This window comes from Ambystoma mexicanum, chromosome 10 (genome assembly GCF_040938575.1).
Source record: "Ambystoma mexicanum isolate Mex_15411 chromosome 10, UKY_AmexF1_1, whole genome shotgun sequence".
Lineage (NCBI taxonomy): Eukaryota > Metazoa > Chordata > Amphibia > Caudata > Ambystomatidae > Ambystoma > Ambystoma mexicanum.
The window spans coordinates 609,416,932-609,437,682 of NC_090932.1; the positions used below are offsets into that span (position 1 = coordinate 609,416,932).

The 20,751-nt window shown below is 40.5% G+C and overlaps 1 protein-coding gene across 5 annotated transcripts in view; it reads right to left on the minus strand.

The window, feature by feature from the left end:
• Positions 1 to 20,751, minus strand: part of DOCK10 (dedicator of cytokinesis 10) — a 2,208,289-nt gene that overhangs the window by 872,946 nt on the left and 1,314,592 nt on the right. For all 5 annotated transcript variants that reach the window (XM_069618176.1, XM_069618179.1, XM_069618177.1 and 2 more), the window contains exons 27-28: positions 20,095 to 20,166; positions 16,668 to 16,814 (exon numbers count right to left, since the gene is read on the minus strand). In XM_069618176.1, the coding sequence (XP_069474277.1) occupies positions 16,668 to 16,814; positions 20,095 to 20,166 (219 nt within the window). The remainder of the gene's footprint in view (positions 1 to 16,667; positions 16,815 to 20,094; positions 20,167 to 20,751) is intronic.

A 20,751-nucleotide genomic window follows, 5' to 3' on the forward strand; every position in this document is an offset into this window, starting at 1 on the left:
AGAGAGCCAGTCAGTCCCCCTACCCTGTTTTAGAAATGTCAAACTGATGGTCACAGCTAAAGGTATGCAGTCAGCTTGATAACACCCTTTAAGCATTGCTAAAACCACTTCAGAAAAAATGAAGGCAGCACAAATATCATCAGTGATGAATGTTGACTTTCATGTTATTTATTTTATTAGATTTTTTTTCGGCAAAGGCCCTACCCACTGGGTCTCAAAGAGCCTTACAACTTTGAATGTGGAAGGTGAAAAAGAACTTACAGAATGTTGACAGCATATGATAGGAAGATTAGGATGGGCCAGTGGGTGGTGGGGCTGGTTTATGTGCGTGGAAGCAGGTATGTTTTGAGGTTCTTTCTGAAAGTGGTGATTTAGGGTGCAGTGTGGATGTTCTGCAGTAGGATGTTCCATGCTCGGGGGGGGGGGGGGGGGGGGGGGGGGGGGGTGTTGGAGGGAGTCCTGGGTAAATGCTTCTTTTAGCCTTCATGTTAGTTTGCAGAGTGCAATGTGTACAAGATGCGGTCTCGCGTGTCTGTGTCAGTGAGGACTTTGAGTTTGTCATAAAGGTAATTTCTGTGTTTCAATTGCTTGCCTGTGGATTGTACTGCACAAACGAGGAGGACTTGGTTTACCACAATACCTGCGACAGTGACTATTGGGCAGGTGCATGCTTTGCAACGCCGTTTCCTGCATTTAAACATTTTGCAGAGCACGGAAGTGGCTCTTTCTGTATTGCAGCTGCTACCAATGGACTGTTCTGCACAAATGAGGACGACTCAGTTTACCACAATTCATACGTGGTGACTGTCAGGACGGTGCAGCCTTTGAACCACCTTTTTCTGCATTTAAACTTCCCACAGAGCGCTTCAGCGGCACGTCAGCGACACGTACGATGTACACACCACGTGGGAATCGTGTCACTACCACGCAATTTGATGGAACGAAGGCGACAATGACACTTGAAGGTACGGACAGCCTTGTTGGTGTTGTCTTGGACCCTGGCGCTGATGGTAAGATCCATCATTCCATCATAAACGTAAATGGAGTACATGTGCCCACTGATGATGACCAAGTTACTCTTGCACCTATCGCTACTATAAGGATGCTTAGATCTGGCAAAAGAATCCATACCAATAGAAAATGTGAGGTTTTTAAGGATAAAATCACAAACACTTGTACACCATGGAGGTGAACTAAGCGAGCAATTAATGACTTCTCTCTTGTGTTTGGAAGTAAAATGATACATTTAGTTGTGTCTAATATAACAAATAACACTGCAGACAAAGTGGGCTCCATTACTAATGTAGCGGAAGCTGCACATATCATACATATTTACAACTGTGTGGCCCTACAGCTGATTCTTATTCAACCGCTCTGCTCAAATTGGATAATACTGCTAATCTCTCACCTATTAAAAATCCCAAAAGTGCTCATACATTAACATTTGTGCTGGAAGTAAATATAATCAGTGAGAGTCTAACCTGCGTGCCTTAGAGTCGAATGAAGTACCTTTTGATACTGGGAGCAATCAGATTGTCAATATGCACCAAAAAAGCAGTAAAACTTGGAAGAAAATGTTATTATTGTGCACACAACTGACATTGCACTTTTGAGCAAATGTTGCCTTGCCATTCTGCAATTGCAGATCTTACACTTCTCCTTATCGACACATACTGACCTACCAGAATGACTACCAGCAAAAATCGTCTGGGTACGAAAGGGAATGTAAGCCTCTCCAAGACTTAATTGCAAGCTCGCAATTCTTTTTTAACCTCACTCGGTACGCCTTGCAAAGAACTGCAAAAAACCACATCTGGCCATATTATAGTGCTAAACACCAGCATTGAGCAATGTAGACCTTGCAGACCACTGACTAACGTGGCTTGCATCACATTGTTAGGCAGAATCCAGTGCAGTTCCCTTAGGGAGCACTACACCAGATTAGGACTACAGGCGAGAGCAATAAATCCCCTTTGGTATCAGTTTGTACCACAAAGATTTAGTTGGTAGCTGTGGCTGAGCAGTCAGACTCATCTCAAGAGGGAGATGAGCAGTATTCAGGGTTTACACAATCGGCAGTACAGTACTATGGAGCAAGGAAACACTGACCAAAGCTTTGTATCAAAAAGAGAATATATTTATTCTATACACATCTAGTTTCAACACATAGATCACAGTTTATAAAGAATGTTAAGTTGAGTCAAGGAAAAGCATATACAACTCCCTCTTCAATTGTAGACAAGTTTGCAGTGAAGTGAAAACTGAGCAAAACGGCACAGTGAAAACCAACTACAATGGCATTCTAGCAATTCAACGAAAGGGAGGGAAAGCACAAGTTAAACCGAAATATCTTCAGACACCCCCTAGCGACACTTCCCTGAAATTTTGTGAACAAGTAATGCACAGTCACACTTTAGCCAAAAGATAAGTGAATGAAAACTGAGCAAAATGGCACTCCACAAGTTAAAACAGTAGGAAGGAAGAGGGTTTTAGAAGATTTAGGTGTATCAACACATTTCTCATTGAAAACCAATCTAGTGAGAGCAGATCTAACAAATCAGCCAGAGTCAATAGGCCTGAGCCAGAGTCAGTGGTACAGGACCAAGAGCTTAGGAGCAAAAATGTTCTTGTAGCTGCAGTCAAGTCTTTAGTAGAAAATTATTGAAGAGATAGATGCAAGGCGAAAGGCAATGTTAAGAGAGAGGGCGGCCGACCACACAAGTAGTTAAAGGATTTAAGACACTTTTAGGGCTACTAAGGAAAAAGGGCGGCCTGGCGGAACAATGTACCTTAAATGTGAAGAAGTGGCTCCTGCGGTGGCGGTTGTTCCTGGTAGTTCCTGCAGGTCGAGGGGTCCAACATAGGAAGAGAGGCTCTCGTCATGGAGGAAGGTTCGAGTCACTGCACTACCCAGGGATGAAACCAGCCACGGTGCTGCCAAACGAAGTTTAAAAGGTACGCTCATTTTAATCGCGGTCCGGGTCGATAGCTGCCTGGCTATCCGGTCTCCAAGTGCTGGGCACTGTCGATTCGACCAAGGCAGGTCCGATAAAGCAATAGGTGAACTGGTTGACCCCACCATCTCAAGGGAAGGAGGCTCTTTCAGTGAAGATCTCCTCTCGTCGTGTGGAAGAAAAGTGGTGAGACGATCTGGCAGGGCTTCACCTGTGTTGTAGATGCTGAAGATGTCTGTGGCGTCTCTCCCCTTAGGTTCCGTAGTTCCAGTGGCAACGTCTTGCTCTTCCAGTCCTCAGGACCCTGCTTTTATGCAGAAAGAGACCCATTCATACAGCATAGCTGTCACTCACACAGTGGAGTGGTCTTCTTGGCGGGAGACCCTCCAGCCTATCAGGTTAGAATGTGACCTGAGTTGCTGTGGGAACTCTGTCCAGGGGTTCTACTCCCCCTCCCAAACAACAGACCCACCCCAGACTCAGAGGCGCCGAAAGGAGGGCTTCTTGGCAGAAGCCTGCCAAAAGAGTGAACAAAGGATCCCTGACCTGGGTTAGGAGTTTAGAGTTGACACGAGAAAGACATTATATCAAAGTTCTGGCAAATAAAACCTACCGGAGTAAAGTTAATAATAAAATAAACCGGCGGTATGTTTGAGGCTGTCAGTAAAAGTGTTAGCCTCCAACAATGGGGAAATCCCATAGGGAAATATTTGCGGTCGAATATAAAAGGTAGTAACCACTGCCACCAGCCAGAAACTTTGTAGAGGGGGACTTTAAGGTACCCTCTTGAAAATGAACTTCCATTTTAAGATGGGCTGTACTGGTTTAGTTCCTAGAGATTGACTAGTCAATGGGGACTTTACATGCCCTAGGAGACAGTAGTCAGTCCCAGGGTATGGAGTCTATGATTGGGGGTCGCTACGACACCCCTGTGTCACTGCACGGAGGGTGCTGTGTAACACATGTGCATAAAGATGGTTCCTATGGGTGAGAGAAAAGATCCCATAGGCATTAAACACAATAATAGCCTAGAACACACATAGAAAAGATGCCTAAGAGTGGGAAAAAGAGTCTCACTATAAGCAGGCAAAAAGAAATAAACCCTTCAAATCAAGCAAAGCTGCTGGGGGACTCTATAGGTAAGGGAAATTAGCCATGAAATTAGAAATCTCCCTAACACACATCTAACACTATTACTGAGGTTCAAGTAGTAGAAGGTGAACCAGCTAATAGGCCTCTCATTAAATGTACTTCTACTTTGAGAAAGAACACTGAAGAGCAACAGGCACACCTCCTTATTGATAGTGTTGAATCTTACGGCATGAGGACTCAAGGCCTCCTATCGTGCCGAAAGACTTTGGTACCAAAAGCAAAAAGAGCAGCAAAAATGTTGTCTGTCCAAAATTGGTGAGAAAAATAGGAAACAGAAGTCGATTGGAAGAGCTAAACCTTTTTAATTTTGTCAATGACCAACAAACGCTTCAAATGTCAGATTAAAAGCAATTTATGAACGACAAAGGTTTAATTGACGTCATACATCATGGATCATCAAGCAAACACATTAAACATTATAAGAGTATTTAAAAGGGGAATAAGAAGCAGTCTGTCACTCCCCCAAGTCCTACTACTCCTGATGAAATGAGTAGTTCCAATGACATTCGACTATACTTACCCCTGATGGCTACAAAAGCACCACATGAATAGGGGAAAAAAGCAAATAAAACATGACGCAGCCACTAAAACAAACTGACTGGATGGTTCAGAAAATGAATTCCACCTTGATGAAAATGAGGTTACAAAGGACATGCCCCTTACAACAAATGGCGCGATCCAGGATAATACATCTCCATTGAGCCTGATGCAGAACCTCCCTCATTGGATGGATTCTAAGAAAACTAAGCCAGACCATGTGAAGCGTGCTGGCTTAAGTGGACATTTCCAAAATAATGCCAGAAGCACTGATCACTCGCAGAAGGTGAACTTTGACACCAAACGTGTTGTAAGAATTCAGAGCATTTTTTGTCATAGCAGCGTTTGTTTATTAAATTGCTCTGCTTTACTACATGTGTTCCATGCAATTTTTCCATTGGACTATCACAACAGAGGACGTTCAGATTGTCAAATTTGTAAAAGAAAATGCTACTTCTCGCATCCATTTTTATTCCAACAATGTATTAGAATTTGTACTGTCACATGTAGTCCTAATTGTGTACAGTGTTCCCAAAGGGTACTGCATATAATTCTGCCTAACAGTGCATCCTAAGTACACTGGAAAAAGAGAAAGGTGAAGACATCAGGCTACCAGTCACCTCAGAGTGTGGGGTTCTGATATTACAGCAGAGTGGCTTTATAATGGTGACATCATTATCTAAAGAAATCCTACGCTCCTAGTTCAGATGGTGTCTTGAATTACTTCATTAAAATGAACCTGCATTGGTGGGCCCAGGTGCTACAGGTACTGTTTCAAGAAATAAGTAGGTGTGGCATCTTACCATCCTTGTGGCACAAAAAGTATCATAATACCGGTTTTCAAAAAAGGGTGTTAGATGTGAACCAAAAGACTATTTTAGCCATGCTTGACATTCCCTCAAAAATATTTGAATGAATCCTACTAGCAGAGCTGAATAGCTGGATCTCCACCAATGACATCCTTCCCTTTTATCAGACGGGATTCCAGAAGGGCATAGGCACTTATGCCAATTTATTAGCATTGACTTCTATATATGATTTGCCTGGCGGACACTAAATCAAACTGTCTATGTCGCATTTATAGACTTCAGTTCTGCATTTAATGAGGGACAGAACAAAATAAAACTAAACATAATTACGCCTTGAAGATTGGCTCTCATGATCTTGAAATTATATCAAGATACGAATACCTGGGAGTTACTATAGATGATACATTAAAATGGTGACCCCAGCTGGAAAAGTTAGAGCTAAACATTGGGGCAATCAGGAGGTTTCCCCACTAACATAGTGGATATTCCATTGCCTCACTTTTGAAAGTATATAAGACAAATATTCCCCAGATCATCTCGTATGGAGCAGTAGTATGGGGTCATAGAAATGCTGCCACAATAAAGAAGATGGAAGGGTGGTGCCTTCGAACACTTGCCAAGAGTCCAAAACCCTTATCATTATATTATCTCTATGCTGATTTTGGTCTTAATAGCATTATTAATCAACTTCGGATGCAGAAGACCTCTCTCACTTGGAAATTGGTGACTAGTCTATTGAAATCTCTTTGTATTATATCTTTGAGGCTACACAAAATACCTACTGTGGGCTTGGAAACACCAGCCAAAAGAATATCATTACCAGCACTAGTAATTCTTGTTAAGGCATCAGATTAGACCCCACTTTTACCCCGTTATGACGCTACATGAATTTGATCAAAAAATAACTATATCCCCTCAATCGTTAGCAAATTCTTATGGATTTGTCCTGCAAATCGTTTAGTGATATGCAAATCAATTCATGAAGCAAAAGTTACAACCCCCTACTTATTGGCCTTTCCTCAGAACTTCATCATCCAAGAACATATTTGCCTCATTTCAATTTGGTCAACACTTTGGAGGTCATAAATTCAAGAAGGGGATGCTACAAAGACAGGAGGTTATGTAGGCTGTGTGTCAATGTGACTGAGACTGCAAAACATCTCCTGACAAAGTCTAGCATTGTTTAGGCATAGGATGCACCTGGCTCATGGGAAGTATGTACCAGAGGAAGGTCGATGTGAATGGCTTAGGTGAGATATTTTGCTGGAAATTAAGAAATGGTTATCTAGCACATGACTAAGATGTGGTGTCTTGTTAAGCACATTTTGAATAGCATGACTTTCTAGTGGTATGTAGTTACGTTTGTATATAAACATATGTTAAGTTTTACTTTTTTGTATGCCAAAGTCATATTGGCTGAACTGTACTAAACAAATTAAATATTAAATAAACAAAGGTAAGATGTGGTTTTGAAGTGGGTTGTTTTGAAAGAAATGCAAGGTCATTTGAAAGCATTTCTCTGAGGTATGGGGAACAAGTGGGGGTGGGGGAGAGCGGGGGTGATGCCTGAATGTTTGGGTAGATGTAGGAGGAGTCTGCCTGCTACATTTATTTTGGCTTGCAGGTGGTAAGGATGCTCTGTGGGAGTCCAGTGCATCACGCATTCCCTCAGTCCAGCTTGGACAGAACCAGTGCTTGGACTGTAGTGGGGACATTGTCAGGGGGAAGGATGTTTCTAACCTTGAGAAGGAGGTGAATCTGTAGAATGCATGTTTTGGTGACAGCTTCTATGTGGTGTGTGAATCAAAGGTGGGGATAGATGGTGGAGCCAAGGGATTTTACAGGAATGAGGAGAGGGACATTTGTAGATTGCCTGTCACAAGTTCTTTGATCCTGTGTGTGATGTCAGATATTTGTCTGTGGGGGCAGATGAGGAGTGATTCTGTTTTGGAAGAGTTGAGCTTGAGGGAGTGGGTGCCCATCTAGGTAGTGATGGTGGAGAGATAGTTTTAGAAGGAGTTGAGTTGTTAAGGGGATGAGACTTTGAAGTATATTTGCGTGTCATTTGTGTATTGGTGGAAATTAACATTGTGTTCGCTAGGGATACATCCAAAGTATACTAAATATATGTTGAAGAAGAGAGGAGACAGAGAGGAACCTTGTGGGACCCCGTACTTGACTGAGGTGCGGTCAGATTTATCACGGGGCATGGACGCAAAGTGTGTTTGGTCAGTGAGAAAGGCAGGGAATCAGTCAAGGACGGTGTCTGAGAGTAGAATGGTGTGGTTAATGCTGTTGAAAGCTGTAGAGAGATAAAGGAGAATGAGTAGTCCTGTGTGTCGTTTGTCCTTGATGTTGTGGAGGTCATGGAGGATGTGAAGTGTAGTGATATTGGGGCTGTATCCAGATTAAACGCCAGATTGGAAGGGTTTGAAAAGGTTTTTGTGGTGATGTGTTGTTGAAGTTGGGTTGTGATGAAGCATTCCATGATTATGGTGAGGTATGGAAACGTAATAATGAGTTTGTCATCTTCAGGGAGCATGAGGTGTGGTTTTTGAGGAGGGGAAGAATTTTCCAGTTTCGATTGCAGAGGGGATAGTACCATATGGGAGACAGGAGTTGATGATGTTGAGCCATTGTGGTATGGGGGTAGTGATGCATTTGGATGCAGCTTGCGGTGGACATTTTCCACCCAGGAAACACGCAGGTTTTGTTTTGGAAATAAGGGCGATGAGGGTGTCCATGAGATGGATGTGTCCCATGTTTTGGAATGTCTGGGAGCGGGGTGGGAGTGGGAGAGCAGAGGAGCAGGCTTGCTTGAGGTTATATATTTTTTGGTTTGGAGTGGGACTTAACAATATTGAATGGTTTCTGTGTGAAATGTGTAGCAGATTGTAGTTCTTGGACTGAGTGAGTGACTTTGGCATTGCATACGACTGTTTTGTATTTGTTCCAGCACTGTTTGGCATGGGTTCTTTAGCCAGGCTCTTTCTGGACACCTGGTTTCTCAATTAATAAATAGGAGGGACTTGTTAAACCATGGTTTATCCTAGTAGTTGTGTTTTTGTGATTTGAGGGGTGCAATGTTGTTGAGTGACTGTGTGATGATGGTTTTGTAATTGTTCAGGAGGATAGATGTGTGTTTGCCTGTGGAGGAGAGAGGCGATGGTGCTAAGGCTGTGTCTGGCTTGTCTGTGGATGGTGGAGGGATCCTGTGTGGTAGAGTGAGTGGGAAGGGGACTGCAAAGTGGTCAGATTGGATTTTCCACAGGCATGATTTTTGCTTGACATGAAAAGATTCAGAGTGTTGCCAGCTATGTGTGTGGACTAGGCGCTGAGCTGCAGAAGGTCACTGGATGCTGAGTGGAAGGAAGATAGTGTTTAATATGGGCAATAGAGATTGGGGTGTATATTTATACTATGCAGTATAAATACACACCCCAATCTCTATTGTCTATTACTTTTTGAGGTACCAAGGGGAACCTCGTGGGTATTTTCTGCTGCATTTTGACTTGATTTTAGGTATTTGAGCGCACTGCATAACTGTTACTCCCCTACATTTTGGTACGTGTTTAATATGGGGTTGCCATCTGGATGGGATGATCCTACCATCTGGATGGGACGAAACCTACCGGGTTTGAGGTCGCCGAGTTAGATACTGTTGCAGCAGGAGCTGTTGGTGTTAGTAGTGTAGTCAGTCTAGTCAGTGTGAAAGTTAGGACTGTGTCTTGTAGGGTAGTAAATGAGGTGAATTAAGGTGGGGTGTGAGTGTGATGGAGAGGAGCAAGTGAGAGACAGTGCTTGAAAGAAGTGTATGAGGGGTGTCACTGCTAAGTGTGATAGAATATTTGTATATGATGACAATGCAAAGCCACCACCTTGTTTATGTGGGCCGTCTATGTGGGGGATGAGATAGTGTGGGGGGAGCATGTCAGGGATAGTTAGGTGTGTGTGTGTGCAGGTACAGAATGGCGGTTGCACAGAAAGCAGGTGCATGTGATGAATTGTTTGAGTGTAATGCTATGTTGGAGTTTAGTTTGAATGTTGTGTGTGCTTTGTATCATGTTTGGTGGCAACCTGCGGCAAACCTGACGAACATGGGACAAAGAATGAAGCAGAGAAAAGACAATTGTAGGAGCGCTTAACTTCTTTGCTCATGGCACCTGGGTGAATGGATGCCCTAGGGAGGGTGCTTACACCCCCAAAGTAACTGGAAGTAGATCAGCAGGAAACAAACACACATTAAACATGAAATCAGTCCTCTTTTAACACTGAAGACAGCAGCAGCAAGATCACAGAATTAAGACAAGGAGCTGGAGGGAGACCTGAAAAAAGAGCAACAGGATGCAAAATGGAACCCTTAAGGGGTGGGGTTAGAATCTAACCCTACCTGTCCAGGCAAGTTTAAAGAGGGCTGATGGCGCATGCATATTGAGAGCTTCAAGCTGCAAAATGGAACCCTCAAGGGGTGGGGGGCTACAATCTACACATATTTACAATCAAAGATTAATGAACACTCAGAGGTCTATCTAGACCTACTAACCCCAGCCTTTGTTAGAAGTCCATTTGTGAAAATAATTTTTGTCATTTTACCACTGGAAGCTTTGTCAAATAAGTGGCTCAAGGGGTCGAGCGGAGATTGCCTTGATTGCCTTGGCATTAAGGAGTCATTACAGTATGGTCTCTTCTTTTTCCACATACAAGACGATATTCACAGAATAAACGTAGGTCTTTCTTAAACAATTCAGGCATTATACGTCAAATACAGAAAATATATGTAGATCTGCTAGCAACCTGACAATTATCTATGCTTTAGCAACGTATCTTTAAAAAGGCTTGACAAGACCCATTAAATTGTGAAATTGCAATAATGTTGAAGGAAGATTAATCAAAAATACAATTTGGAGAACTTCACTCGCAATTAAAACTGGCAGAGTATTTAATTGTGAGGGTTAGTATATTATTAGCCCTTTCTTTGGGCGTATAGAACCGTTATACACCCCTAACCATGTGCATGCCCAATAACAAATCAATAATCACGTGTCATATTAAGAGAGTTTACATTTGAAGTTTGACAATCAATCGGTTGGTAGATCAAGAAGTACTATTACTTTGTTAACAATCATTTTTACTCAAAGGGTAAATGTATTCGTATTTATTGGAAAGTGATCTAGGTTATTAGCCTATTGGTATACAAACACATCGCCCATAAACCAACACATGTTTCGACTAAGTGGAGGTCTTTCTTAGGGCTGGGTTAAGGCAATTAGCATGTTTACATGGTAAATTCCCACAACATGTATCTTTGGACAGAAATAAGGAATACATCTAATTAGGTAATGTATTAGATCTACATATGAGAGTGGTGCTAGGTATTGCGCTTCGTAATATTATGATAATCTTAGCTGATCCCATCTGTTGATCAGTAATTTGATAAGGCTCCTGGGTTAGAGGATCCCTTGCCGATCTGCTTTTAGGTTCATCTGGTCTTGCTTTTAATAGTAATCTGGTCAACTGGTATAGGGTATTTGAGGGCTCCGGTGTTATGGGATAACCCACCTGATCAGCGGCCCAGTCCTTACTTTGGGAGCACTTGTATATTGCAGTTCAACGTGTCAGGGCTGAATGGTTTATTGTGGCAGGACTTTTATCCACACTTGAATTGTGCATTAATGGATTTCTTAGTTCTCCAAATGTTTGTAGTCCATGTAGCAAGGGTCAGATAATATATGTTAATGGTGCATTAATGCCAATAGCCGGTTATATGTTGTCAAGTTGTTGATCAACAATTTGAGGCACATGTACATATTCATTCACAGGTTTGTAGTTGTAAAACAAGGCTATTGTGCCCATCGACACAGTAGAACTGTAATGTATTGGAAAGATCTAGTTTTGTTTTAGAGTTTGCTATACTTAATATGTTCTTATACGTTTCATTTTATTTGTATTGTGTTTATTTTGTTCAACGTGAATGTTTCATTGGACATGGTGCCCGAAATAACTTTAAAACAACATACATACGGGTTATATTTGCCAACAAAGACCAATGTGCGTTCAAAATGCAAACTGCCCTATCATCATGTCGAAAATATTTCTCATCATAATCATGGAGGTAGGTTATGTCTAGTGTGTCAAAAAGAAACGACCACTTAAAATAATGGCATCACTTCAGTGGCACTTCCATTCGAAATTGCTCAGCAGGCTGAGAGATAACAGACATTAAAGCTGTGTCTCCCACAACAAACTCTTCATAGTGTCAAAAAGGTATGACACAGGAACATAAGTAGTATATCCGAGAATGAAAATGCCCAAGGGCAGAGATTGCGCAGAAAATAAGGCTGGTCATTTTGAGATACACTCCATAGGGAGAGGTATGAACTGTGTTTAAACGATGAGCAAATAGAAATATACAGGACAGACGCAGGCTCATAATGCATTTAAAATATGGTTTTGTGCTTCCATTCCAAGACCAAAAAGCAAGCTCATTTAAAAATGCGTTCCAATGCCCAGGCTCATGACGTCGCCTAATAGACGGAATGGGCATGATTCACGCAAGCGTTTTCGAATGGTGCAATCCCATTGAAAAGCGCTCTGTGAATCAGGCCCACATTCTTTCATTCACCCTCCTGGCAAACCTCTCTCTCTCTTAAAGAAAGCTCGGGTGACAAATTAAAATTCAAGCAAAAGATTTTTGGGTAAACTAAATCTTTTGCGTGCATATTCAATGTGTTTATTTAATGTATTTATGAACGTGTATGTCCACCATTACTCATTGTCATCAGAGAACTATTGATTGTAAGTGTTATGCAATCATGTTTGCAACCAGTAGTTTATTAAAAACATGGTTGGACACTACTGATGACAAGAACCACGAAAAACTCGGCAGTTTACATCTGATTAAAGATTTAAAGATCTAAGGTAAATTAAAGCATTGCATTCTTTTAGACCAATGATGTGTATCGCAGGGAACAATTCAAATGCAGATGGGAAGGGAAATGCATTGTCACGTGAGGCTTACATTTTTAAAAAGCCACTTTGCAGTAAGCCTTGAAAATATATTCCAATAGAGAATGGCCACACATTGACTTTTTTAATTGATTTGTACCTTTTGAATCCCCGGTTGTAGTAGCCCAAAAGGAATCATATTCAGATTAAATGAGGAGTTAACCAAACATGACAGCATAAATGGGGGTGAGGTGGAGGGGGGCAGGGTGGGCCATTTATACAAAGTGTTAATTGCATTTAAGGGACTGCCAACGTTATTGCCAAGGGATATCAGATAAGGTTAGATCTCTCCCTGACTAAGTTCCTGACTTTTTAACCCTTGAGTCCTTATTCATATACTCATCACAGATATGAGTATCACCCCCCCCCATCCCACCCCAGCCTCCTGAGAGACCCTATGTCACGGAATGCTGGTGTGCACATAGTACTGTGTTGTATCTAGCTCAGTACATATGTGGCCATTTCGGAAAGTTCAAGGCTACTCTGTCTGACTTGAAAGCTGAAATCTACTTGGAGAGTTTGCCTGGGTAGTAGCCCACACATTTTGAATGTGGCACCCCCCACTGTCTGGGTGGCTCGCAACTGCAAACATTTTGTCTGTGCTTGACTTAATTAAGGTTTCAGTTTTGACTGGTTTCTGCATATATTCGTATTGCTTCGTTCCTTCATCTGGAATGGCGATGGTATTGGCCAACAAGTACTGACGTATATGCAGAGATTTTTAGTAAACAGTTTTATGAATAAACAGTTTCATTACAAAAAAAAAGAATCCAGTACTGTTAAATGTTAAATGACCGTTACCATTTAAATAAGTTTCACTTAATATCACACCAACATTTGGTCTAATTAATGCCCTGTGTTTGAGTGCTGAAGCAGCTACTTACAATGTGTTAAGCCTCTGGTAACTTGAGACATGAACATGCACAACACAGTCATAGATCAGACACCTACCAAAAACCTTTTTGTTCCAGCTATGGGGAATCTCTCTCTAATGCACTAGCCATGTGAAGGTGAACACTGGAAAATGGAGCTGTGTCCGCTACAGACTTGCTGCTACTCAGTTTCTATTATTATTATTATTATTATTATTATTATTATTATTATTATTATTATATTGTAAGGGTATTTATTAAGTGTGGACCTAGCTTCAGGAAGCAACGGAGTGCTTAGCAATCATAGGAGGAAGAACAGGGTGAGGGAAGCAGAGAAACAAGGGAGCGAGGAGCTAAATAAAGGGAAAGGGTGGATGTATGAATTAATGTACTAATCAAACTGTGCCATTGTTCGCCAGCCATCTTAGTTTTCAACGTAAAACCGAATTCCTACTTTGTAAAGTGATCACATACTCAAGTACAATTGACTTGAGTGTGACACAAACTCTTGTCGATAATATTTTCCTAGTTGAAACTTGAGTTACAGCAAACTATTGTTGTGACTACTTATTTATTAGCAGTAGCCTTTGGCACTCACCGAGCTTCGAGCCGTAGTTCTGCTCATTAAAACAAGTTTGCCGGCGCTCTGCACCAGCTGAATCTGTCATTGTCTCGACTCGAACAAAAAATCTTCTTTGAACCTGCATTGCATGAACCAATGATCGAACCACCAGCCTCTTCATCGCCAATCCAGTTGACGATCAAATGAACCCTAGCGTTCTCCCTGCATTGTATCTTCCAATCTCAACATCGAACTGACTTACATGCGCATCCAGTCATCAGCCCATCTGTGTCGAACTTTGACCGTTGACAAGAACCTGGTGACGTCCGCGATCCACATCACTTGAGCATCGCTTTGAACCGCAGCTTTCTTCGGTTTGACCACACCTCAACATTTGTTTGCCACTGGATTGGGACTGCTTCATTTTGTAGTATAATATATAGCGCCTTGAAGTTTATAGCAACTCACTGAATGTGATGGCATTTTGTTACCAGCAATAATGTGGCAAACACATATAGCCAGTCCTATGTTGCCAGTATAACAGGTGAATATGTGGCTGGAGGCATGCAAGGTATGGAATTCATAATGCAGCCAAAGCCCAATATAAAACTACAAAGAGTAAAAGTGCATCATTTTTTTTTCTTTCTCTGGATTACCTCATGCATAGAGGACAACATTATTGAACATTATTTAATAAACTGACTGATTTAATTAAAAATTACTAATCACTAATGCTAACTCATTAACATTATAATGTAGTCCCATGTACAAAGTGAGGTGAAAATACATATTTTGAAATTCGTTTTTAAACGTGCACTGGATTTTTCTCTCCTCTTTTCTCTCGCTGTGTGGAATGTAGAAAGCAGGAAGGCAGCAGGAAATCAAAAAAGATACAGTTATTATAATCTGAAGCTACCATTGTTTGGGACATGATGGTGTTAACAGAATACATGTTCTGCTAATATGATTGGAAGGAAGTGTATCTGCAGTTGTGCCATGTATGCAGAATGGGACGGTGCAGAGTTTTGCTGGGAAAAGTCTGACAGAGGGCGAGGCAGTTTGCTTTTGCTGGGCTCGAGAGACGGATGATCTTGGTGTCTTGGCACTGACTTGGAATTTTCGCCGTGCATATCAGACATTGAGATTACAGAGGCAACCCCTGTCGACTGGGCCCGCTCTTCTGAAGGAGGTCGTCTGGGGGAGAAAACCACAAGTCTTTGGTAAGCAGCCAAAGTTAAGTGAGGGGGTCGCTGTGTATTTTCGTGTGAATGAACAGTAGCACTGTAAAATGTCATGTAGGCAGAGTAGCTAAAAGAAATCCCCTGCAGTTAGTTTGTCATATGATAATGTTGCAAAGTGAATATTGCTCTGTCTCTGTATTGTTTCTTTTCTTGTTTTCTATTACAGAAAATAACGCGATGTACATGCTAAGATATTGATTTGAATTGCAATTCTTTATAATACACACAATATAAAAGCAGAACATGTAGAGAATTTTTGTTGTTCTCTTTTCTTGGTGCATTTGGAATAGCATTTATGACACGGGGAAGATTTTTTTTTAGGTAGTACATTTGACATTTTTCCCATGTAGATGAAATAACAGACAGAATAAGCTGTCCTAAAATAAGACTTAGCAGTATTAAATAGCTGTATGCGTGTGTTCCCCAGTGCATGCTGTCTGGGTGAAATCTAATACAATATATAGATTACTGGGGGTCTATGGTTCACTGGTGTAGATAAATCAGTGATAACAGCCACAGGTGGCACTCTATATGAAAGTGTGGTGTTGATGAATGTAGGTTCAAGGCGCTCTATAGATCATAGGAGTATTATAATGATAAGGAAGGTTTTGTGTATGATGGGGCTATAAATAGTGGAGGAAATTATGCTCACTACCAAGTAGTTTACCACCAGAAAATACCGCCAATAGTGTATATTACTAAATTATCCAATATAGTGTAATCAAATATGGTCACTGGAAGAAGGTAAGGCCAAACCCAATCTAGACCCAAGGATAAGTTATCACCAAATTACCACTCTTTTTTGGCGGTAAGAAAATACCGCCAGACCCCAAATCTACACACAATACCCTACAATTTCAAACCGAATAGAACTGCCTAACAGCAATGCGAAGCCTGGTTCACCATTATCGAACCACCAAGACACTGCAAATGTAATATTGTTTGATAACTGTCCCCCTGGACCATTTTGGGCCATAGAGAATGGCAGGGACACATTAACCTGTTTTGGAAAATCAAGAGCATAACCTTTTTTTAAACATTGTGGTTTTTATTGCTTTTTCTTCCCCTTTATCATTAGCCAGAGTGCTAGATCTTGCTATCTTCCATATTCTGTTTTCTTTCTACAGGGGTGGATTTTTGTGGAGTTTTCTATCCAGTCATTATTTCATATGATGTATTTATTTAAAGTATACATTTTTATAGAACCATGATTGGACATTCCTGTATTTTGCACAGTTATACTTCGCTGTTTGGGTTGCTAGTGTTTTACATTGATACCCATTTTGGGAAAATAGCCCACATTACCACAAAAGGCAAAGCAAGTATATCTTTCAACTGTGCCTGTTTTACCTTAATGATTGGACTCACTCTTGTTTTGTAAAAGTGTGATGTCTTAGTATGTGCTTTAGCCCCTGCTCATGCTTGTACTCCTGCAGGGCAGAAGTCGATTCATCACAATGACAAATACTAGCATACAAAGGCCTTCTAGTTACAATTGTAAAAATATTAGTTCTTTCAGAAAATACCCATTGTACCTTTAGAAAACGTGCAATACTCTGGTTAGCATTTCTCGTTTCTTCAAGCGCATCTCTGTATTTCCAAATAACATGGTCTGAGAAGATCATGACAAGCAGATCCAGTTCAGCAAGGAATGTTTCTTGAAACCTCTGGGATCGGGGGACCTGCAGAAAATGAAGCAGATGTTATGTTTAGTGTGATCTAAGGACTTTAATGATCAGTGTCCATCACACAGAGCTTGTATAAGACTTAGCATAAGTACACATTGTGTATCAGATGGTTTGAGCGTATTGAGGTTAATTTTCGAGTTTCCCAAAGCATAAATGGTGACGTTAAAGACAGGCGTAATGGTGTTACACCTTAACGCCTCCATATATGATCTGGGGAATGTTAATAGTTTTTTAAGTTGGATGGAATGAGCGGAGCATGAGTTACATATTTGCCTCTATTTTACCCTCAGTCGTAAAAAATATGTGGTTTTCCATTGGAATGAGATATTCATACTAGTGTAAAACCATTGAATTCCTATGGAAAATGACTGCTTTTTGCACCAAAAGGAGGCACATTCCGTAGGAAATCATTGTAAATGCTGCCTGCCATGCGTACATGGCAGGCTGTATTTACTCTATGTGCACTGCAGAGTGCAAAAGAGAGGTTCACAGATGCTCCTGGCATCAATGTACACTTCTCTTTTGCATTACAGAGTGCAAATGATGATGACAATTGCCCATAAGGGACCTGTTTGCACATAAGTGCATATAAAGTTCAGAATAAAAATTGGCCTTATAACCTCACTTCTGCTCTGCTGTTTTTTTGGATGATATATCAGCACTTTCATATCCATCAAAACATTACCAGACTACACAAAGTTCTAGTTACAAATAATACAAAGAACATGCCTTCCTCCAACATCACCAGCAAATTATGGAATCATAGTTTGAACTCCCTAGGGTACATTTTGGGTTGTGAAGCCTATGCTTGTCACATCTGAGATTAAGAGGATGTGTCGATATCAGCTTGCCACTGGCATGTATTTAATCACTTCTTCAATTACGGTCAGGACTTGTCTTAAGGTTGCAATGTCAACACAAATGGTATTTGTTAATCATGGGGTCATTCCCTGCAATGGATTGCACATCATGGAACAAATATATCAGCATCAGCATAATCAATCTTGCATGTCCTAGTAACAACTCATTTTGAGAACTAATACCCTGAGCATGAATCACCCTATTCAGACTCAAATCCTATCTTCCTATTTAGTAAAGCCCTTGGGGGGTTTGTTACATTTCAAACTAGAGTGGTCATTAGCGCACAGATTACGTATTGAACCCATCATTTATATTTATTGTCGTGTTATAATGTAAAAAGACTGCTTGCAGACTGAATAAAATGCTATCTATCACACTGCAGGCACAGCTCAAAAATGTGTTTTGGGTTGGATGGGATTGACATCTAACTCAACAGTTAAATGCAGTGAGAATGCATGGTACAATTCCCATTCAATCTGTGTATTTAGGTATCAACTTCCCAACCCCCACCCCTTTTCTGGGACTTAACAAGAACAAGAAGAATACAATTGGTGGCTAGAGAGCAGCTTTCGTCTAATTTGGGGAATTATCACACTCACTTTGAATTGATCTCTAGTGGTGCAGAGCCAGCAGAAACCCTCAAGTGTTTCCAGGGAAGTCTCAGTCAGCATGCTCCTCCCTGTCCCTTATTCCCTTTTTCAGGAAAGAGCAGGTCTGCCTCAAGTTAAGATGGTTCACAATCCCTCATGGCCAAAATCTTGAGCTGCCAATAATATTGACATGCAGCACTCATCCAGTAGAGGACAGTGGTGTTCTTTCCTGCACCTTTTCCAGAGTCAAAATCCTATCCCTACTTTTAAAGTGTAATATATTCTCATACTTATGTCATGATTATGTCATACTAAGTGATTAGCCCAGATCTTTAGATTGGCCTGCCTCATAGCCAAACACTCCTATAGAATATACTGCCTTATCTTCACTCGATGATTAGAATTGCTATATTTGGGACCAGAAAAAAGGGGGTGCCCCAATCTGCACCTAGTATTCTTGAATACAAAATGTTATTTATTCCAGAATTCATGGCAGCAAACTGCTACATCAAAGAGAAATGGATTGCTAAACTATCACAAACACACGTCTGAGTATGCAACATGCATTTATATTATATTCATAATTTTATGACTATTAATACATTTATTTATTTGTAATAACATACAGAATATGTTTGATGTCAGATTGCATAGGAGACTATTAGCTTCAAAATGCACCCAGCCCAATGTTTGGAACTGTTAGGTGTTCAAAGTCATGAGCCAAATTGCATAATATAATATTGAAATCATGCCCCACATTTGAACTGTGGGCTAATGTCTCATGCTCACCAGATGAGTTATATGATAACCACGCTTTTTGATGCCTTCAGTCAATGATTGTTTTGAGTAACATGACAGGTCCCTTTGTTCTCATTCCATTAGAACAACTATGTGGTAGTGGGTTGTTGTATTCTGCCATATAACCATTTCCAAGATTGTGACTTTTGATCTCTCTCAGGTTATGTCACAGAAGGATGTCAATATTCATATTTTAAATGCACTACATGATCTATGGTCAACTGAATTGAGTTGTTATAGTCACCAAGGAAGGCACTGATGTTTGTCCAAAACAGGAAGCCTCCATATTTGAAAAGATAGGATTCAGATGTTCCGATTACTGCTTTCATCTATCTCTGAAGGGAACAGTCACTGGATTACAAGACTCCAACTTATTAGGCAACAAGTGGAAAGTAGGGAAGGAAATCAAAGAATAATCTGACCATTACACCCACCTCTGAGATAAATAGAGCAGATCCATGTCCAAACACCCAGTTGAATGTTTAACAATGAATATGGGTGCTCAGATTGGATAGGTACGAGAAACCCAAATGTTAAAGCCCACTACAAGAGAAAAGGTGCTAGAGAATCTTTAGGTTCACTAAAATACCTACTAAAGTCTCCCAACAAAATAAGAGATGATGACAGCATTCTCAGTGGTAGTACATCATTAAGAAAATTACTGAAGAAGGAAGTGTCATGTTTCAGAGATCTGTATATCACGATTACCGAAGCTCATGTATGGGGATTAAGGAACATGAAGATTAATATATACCATTATAATTTTTATGTATAATGGCAAAATTAACCACTGTCCCCTCTTTTCTGTTTGAAGTAATAACAGAATAATCAGTTGGTAAAGCTGATTCAATAACAGGGCCAGAGAACACTTCATTTAAGCCAGGGCTCTGAAATATATAACATGTCCAGGCTATGAGTGCAAATTAATTATATTTAAAAATGTATAATATTTAAAAATACATAATATATTTTGAATACATGCCTTTGGGAGAAGGTTATTTGCTAGAAAAATTCCATCACCTTACCTTCACTTTATTATTTTCATTAAGATACTGTGCCATTGATTTCAAAATAATTCCAAAGAAGAACCAGGAATGCTGTAAATAAAGTGAAATTCAGGTTAGTTTACTATTTAAAAACAATATACTACATGCAATATTTTTTTATTTCTAATGCTGCTGCATGTAATTTAGCATTTTGGTTCAGCTAACACATATTACCTGTGTAATTGAAAAACAACAACACTTCTTAGAAAACATGTTAATGGATGTTAAGGTTTCAGCAGAAACCACAAGTGCACCCCAAAATATCCTTGCATGATGTGTCACTGGGAAAATATTTTCTGACACAATCTCTTAATTTAACCATTGGTCCTGTATGCTCTGTTGGTGTAGATATCGATCAGGATCCCACTAAATTGGCTTGCATCGGGAATTTTCTGTTTGGTTAATAGGTGTTTATGATTTGGCAGAAATGTCATGTAAAATGAATGGAACAGTTTATTATGGAATCATATAGAAAATTGCATCCTCTTCGTGTAGATGTGTTGCCTTTTATGACTATTTTCACTAAGTTACTTGCCCATAAGTGTTTTTAAGAATCCTCACAATTTCAAAAATGTATTTAGGGGCATCCCTCTCTTCTTTCCAAATCACAACAGTTAAAGTAACAATAAAAGTAAC